Here is a 6,000-nt window from a genome sequence, read left to right on the forward strand (position 1 = left end):
GTACATTTGCCTGAAAATTATGGCAAAAAATTTATCAGAATAAAAGTCATTTATATCAAGTGAAGTGTTATGCAAAGGATAAACTGTAATAATGGTATGAATACCAGTTTGCCATTTGAGTTATAATCATGTGTAGTTAGGACAGGATTTTCAAAATAAATTGAATAAACACAATCATTGGTTCTACTATTTCCTAAACATCCCATTAATACCTTATACCACACTGGGTTGGGGGGTGGGGTGCAAATTTTTAAGACCCTCTCTAAATTATCTGTTCCAGACTAACTTTCAGATCTATGTAAAATGTCAGTGACTGATGAAGAAATTCTCAGATGATTTACAAGATAAAAATAAAAATTTGCATGTGACTTGTTTAGTCAATTTAAAGGCTAATTAAAGGCAGTTTTAAAAGTCTATTGCAATTTATTCATATTTTCATTTTTATAAAGGTAAATCTTGCTTGGTTCTTTAGCTGATTGCAAACCAGGATGTCTGATCATATTTTTTAATGTTAAACTTACAAGTTGGTTCATTTGATGCAGAAGCAAAACACAATGCAGCAGAAACCATGGGAATTCAATTCTCATAGCACAAGGAAATGGAGACCCACAACTCCCTACTATTTCATATATGACACATACATTCTTAACGCTAGCTGTACTGATTAGATGCAGTTTAAGTAGAGAATGTATTGTCCAAGATTGTTTCACACATTTTAACCAACCACTCTTGTGATTACAAATACCTGCTTAAACAACTCTTTGTCACAACTTGCTGTTTCAATTCATACTAATATTTTTTTGCGGCCCCTCAGCGCTGTTAAAGACTAAATCAGGATTTTACCCCCTGAATACTCTACTGGTATTACAGCAGATATGTCACTCTACCTCTGTAACTATTTTGCATCTTCTCACAAAAGCAAAGTTAGTCCCAATTAGCAGTTCTCAGAAATAAAAACATCAATTCAGTGCATATTTTAATTAACTTGAACGTTCTCTCAAACTTTAATAGTTCAACGGCCTGTATATAACCCAAAGGTTTTGATTTCAAATATCCTTCAGCCACAACATGCACCTGGAATTTCTGAACAATGATGAAACTCCTTTTGGCAAAATCAGTAACGACACAAGAATCGGCAATCCAAATGTATCCATTTGTGCCCATACGCTGCCTGGGAGCTATTCAATTGTTGGCATTTAGTGTCTACTGTACAGTGTGTAATGGGTAAACATTGGCTCAATGCCAGGGAGTATTCATAAGAACAAACTAATTAGGGCTTTTTGAAAAACAAACCTTGTCAACTTGTTCTAGCCCAACACTTTATTCAAAAACAAAACCACTTGCTGCTCTAATTGTACAAGCTGCATTTTGAAACTGATTTTACTTCATTTCTTGAAAATGGAAAAATAGGATGCTAAGCATTCATGTACAAGGCAAATCAACCCTCCAAGAATCAAAAGATACATTCCAAACATTGCCAAAATAGTTTAAAAATTGATTCAAATCATGATATGCTACTGCTAAAATTCTGGAAGAGTTTTCCATTTCACAATTGTTTTAAGTGCCATCACCTTCAACAGAATGCTTTGCAAAGTGTTTTCAACCATATGAAGCATGGTGAAGAAATCCTGTCTACAGAGTTACATTTTCCAGTGTCAAGGTGAATGGGATGGTCATGAGATTGATAGATTTTTGCTAGGTAAGGGTATTAAGGAATATGAAATCTAAGTAAGTAGCTGGAGATATGGATCCACATGCGAGGTCACTGAATATTTTTAAGCCAGGGGTACATAGATTCTCAACTAACAAGGGAGCCAAAGATTATCAGGGGTAGGCAGAATGTGGAATTGAGGCCATAGTCAGATCAGCCATGATCTTATTGAATGGCAGAGCAGGCTTGAGGGGCTGAATGGCTTAATCCTGCTCCTAATTCATGATTGTATTCATAACCATGATCCAGCTGAATGGCAGGATAGGCTCAAAGGGTTGAATGGTCTGTTCTTGTCCCTCTGGGTCACTGAAGCATTTGCTTCTCTTTCTTCCAATAGACTTTGAATAAAGCATCACCAGAATTGGTGTTCAATAATATTATATACATTCCTACAGCATTATGGAAAAGTGTCATAATCAGGTGTGAAATTAAAGGCTCAAGTTTTTGATAAGATCCACCCCAACTCCAACACATATATCTCGTTTATAAGACATGCTTTTAATATTATAGGGCTACAAGTGAGATTAGTTACGTCCCCACCAGCCAAATACCTACTGGAGGTAGATATTTAATTTGGATTCCCTTTGTAACTTACATGTGGGGGATCCATTTAATCAAAATTGTTCTTATCTTCACTTTCACAAGAACTTTCCTTTTGTTTTATTTTTAAACTAAAATAAATATTTTGATAAAGGAAACCAAAATAATTCAACTGAGTTCAATCATTTAAACCTGTAAACATTAGCAGAAATTCTGAAAATATGCAGAAGTTTAATCAGAAAATAAAGAAACTTGATGGGTAAAATTTTCACGGGTGTCCCTTCATTAGAAGTCCCTAAAATATTAAATTGTGTCTTCGCCTCACAGATGAGGGCAAATCTGCTGTGTTGTTCAAGAATTTGAAAGTTGTTGTTTCATTTTTTTTATATTTGCAGTTAGTCTGATCAGGTCACCTGAAATCAAGTGTTCTTTGGTCTCCATTGGAACAGCTGCCCTTGTAAACTACCTACTGAAAATGTTGTATACAATTAATGCATCTCTCGTCAAGGATTGTGGCATCAGGCTACTGACACTTTTCACATCTGAGAATTCCAAAACTGACAGGAATTGATCGAAAAAGGAAGAAATGTATCTGCATTGATTGGGAGACTTAATCCCTGATGCTAACTCTGCCTGTCCCATGGGTTTCTTAGATGCCCAATTCAGTTAAATAGTTGATCTAGTTCACCCATCACCAAGATCGTTCTTCCTGTGTATACATCAGATGATATTACCAATGTGAGCAGACACAATGGGCTGAATGGCCTCTTTCTGCACTGTAGCTTTTCCATGGTTCTATTGTTGTATGATGGTGTATCTGTCTATTGCATAGGTCATTCTGCCATTCTAGGTCTCGTACTTCAGAAGAAAAACTACAGAAAGATGAAATAAACCCACTGTACAAAGAAAACTAAACTAAAACTTAACAGTTGGTGGTATATGTGGGGAAGTGAGGAAATTGACACCTTCAGCTAATACAAGTGGCAGCAATAAAGGCATATGATTTATAACTCACACCTGGATTCCAAAGGGAGTTACAGTTAGAGTTTTGAAATAATTCCATGTTATTATAACATTTTGTTTAATGTAGCTCATGTTCATTTTTGGCAGCAGTAACTTTATGTGTTATCTCTCCTTAATATGTGATGGCATTCATGCCAAATAGCTAATGATTATGCTGTTGCTTTACTGTAGGTTTTTTTAAAAATGAGCCAGTTAATAGTGAATTACTCTCCCATGGAGATCTCATGTTAAATGTATTCTTGCAGACCCTGCTTTTCTGAGAAGTATAAAATGTCAAACTGTTTTTCCTTTCAGAATTAGTCAAATATTTTCAGTGTACATTGAACAGCCAAATCAATTTGTGCTATTCAATGTGTTTTGAATGGTCATCTCACATTGAACGACCAGAATAGACGGTGCTTGCTGCACTCTCTCTCTCCATCACCTTGTGTTTTACTTCAATGTTCATTATATTCCGTTTTGTTTGTTTTGATCCCTTTCATCATCTAGCCTTAACCTTTGCGTGGTCTCCATCTCAACACGTAGATCGGATGAGATGAAGTGATAGGAAGCTGGTGTGAAGGTCTATTGGTCCGAATGACTCCTTTCTGGACTGTAAAATTCTTGGTAATTTGACAAACTGTAAAGCAGTTTGACCAGAGTGCAGAACTCCCATTTGCTCAGCATGCCCACATGTAACATGCCCACCCTGGCAGCGATCAGCCGTGTTTCTCCGCTGTTTTAAATGTCCACATTAAACGGTAGACTCGTAAAATTGACACCAGTGCTGGTGTTTCTTCACCTGGCTACTGGGATATAATTCCACCCAAGATGGAAAGGAAAAAGTGAAGCATGAATATTCACCCTTCCTCTTGAAACAAACAGCGCACGATCCCCCAGCTCCGTTTAACAAACCCAAATCCCTAAATGCAATTCAGGATGGTGGGAAAGACTGGCTCCAAAGTTTGTTTTTAAGGCACGAAGACACTCCGGAGCATTTTTTTTTTGGTTTTTGGAGTCGACGCATCAAAAGTTGTCGATAAAGAGTCATGCTTTCCAACCAAAAACCCGTTCCACAAACTGACCGATGCTGGACTGGGAATGAAAGTGACGTGAGTTCAGTTCAAAAGACCAGAGCTCCCTCTTGGAACTGCTCCATCACACTGCCACCCCGTCGTCTCAAACACAAGCTGACCGTGTGTCAGTGTAATGCAGTGGTCCCACCATAATCTTCTCCATCTCATCTGTCAAAACCTGTCCACCATGGGAGCAACGTTTCCAAAATCCCTTAATGTCAGTGATAATAAAGAGAATACCGCCAACCTGAGCAAGCATTCAGGAATAAAATGAAGTCGATAAGCTTTCCGGGGGGGTGGGTGGGAGTGAGCGTCGGGTTTTCTAAACCCGATACCACCAATAAAACGATGTTGTGTGAGAAATCTGACCGTTTTGCCATAAGAGCTTTCCTTCACATTGCCTAATTCAATGCTAATGGAGTGCGGGGAGCGACGTTTCCATGGTTATCACACTGGCACGCAGCTCGACAGAACGACTAGCCTAAACCACCCCGTATTAGAAATTACAGAGTCTCCAATAATAATTTTAAAAAAATCATAAACCGAGTAACAGCAAACATCATTCTGTTCATACCCCAGCTAAAACATGTGCCACCCAAAATGCTCAACAATTCAAGTAAACATTTCGCAATGCACATCATCATTTTAAAGAACTGATTCTAAAACGTACGAGACACAAAAAAAAAATAACTTTCTTAAATAAACTCAGACTGAGAAGGGGAAAATATACTTTTTCTGTGGCGGAGACTGAAAAATGCAACAATTTAGCTCCCGCACTCACTCCTGGCTCCTGGTTAAAAGCAGAGAACTCGCTATCCTACAGAACTTGTTACAATACACAGTTACCTTTCATCCAGTCCACCACTTGACTCGGGGTCCATTTGCTGACAGGTTCCATGATCAGAGCCATGAAGAACTTTCGTTTCCCGGGGAAACAAGTAAATAAAATAAAAATGAGACGCGGGGATGGTTTTGAGCGTAGCCCGGAGCGCTCTGACACTTGTTCTTCCCGGTAGCGGTGAAATTCCTCTTGTTTTACATTGTCAATCGCGGATTTTTCCCAGCTGAACGTTTCTTTTCTCTCTCTCTCTCTCTTTCTCGTTGCCTTCTATGAGGCTTTCGCAAAAAAAAAAGTTTGCTTATTGCGGATTCAGAATGACCACCAAAACGTTCCTTGTAGATTTTTTTTTTTAAAAATTCAGTTTTAGCATTGAGTGTTTTTTTTTGGGGGGTGGGGGGGGGGCTTTAAGGGAATGAAGGTGTTTGCTTTTTTTTTTAAAAGAGTTTTTTTTCTCTCTGTGCGAATTAATGGAAGTGCGGTGTGTGTGTGTGTTGGTATGCAGTGTCTGTGGAGGATGCTCCCGCTCTTTCTGCCGGCTCTGTTCTCAGTGTGTGTGTGAGAGAGTCTCTCTCTCTCTCTGTTTGTGTGTCTCTGTCACGCAGCCTCCAGCTTGTTGCTGCCCCGATGTGAGGTGCAGCGTGTGCTGACGGCGCTCTCCTCTGGCCCGCGCGCACACATACACCCCTCACTCTCCGCACGCACTTCGCCTGACGGAAATGACGGTCAGACGCGCACCGAGGACTCAGGGAGGGAGGGAGGTGGGGGGGATAACACACGTTCCGGAAAATTCTTCATCTCGATTAAACCTGCAGCGTCCCCCTTTTCCTGGA

The 6,000-nt window shown here is 39.3% G+C and overlaps 1 protein-coding gene across 1 annotated transcript in view; it reads right to left on the minus strand.

The window, feature by feature from the left end:
* cnksr2a (connector enhancer of kinase suppressor of Ras 2a) overlaps positions 1-5,749 on the minus strand; it is a 579,431-nt gene extending 573,682 nt beyond the window's left edge. The window contains exon 1 of the mRNA XM_078559925.1: positions 5,176-5,749. Coding sequence (XP_078416051.1) covers positions 5,176-5,239 — 64 coding nt within the window. The 5' untranslated portion in view covers positions 5,240-5,749. The remainder of the gene's footprint in view (positions 1-5,175) is intronic.
* Between the last annotated feature and the right edge of the window lie 251 nt (positions 5,750-6,000).

The sequence above is a fragment of the Cetorhinus maximus genome, chromosome 16 (assembly GCF_964194155.1).
Source record: "Cetorhinus maximus chromosome 16, sCetMax3.hap1.1, whole genome shotgun sequence".
Classification (NCBI taxonomy): domain Eukaryota; kingdom Metazoa; phylum Chordata; class Chondrichthyes; order Lamniformes; family Cetorhinidae; genus Cetorhinus; species Cetorhinus maximus.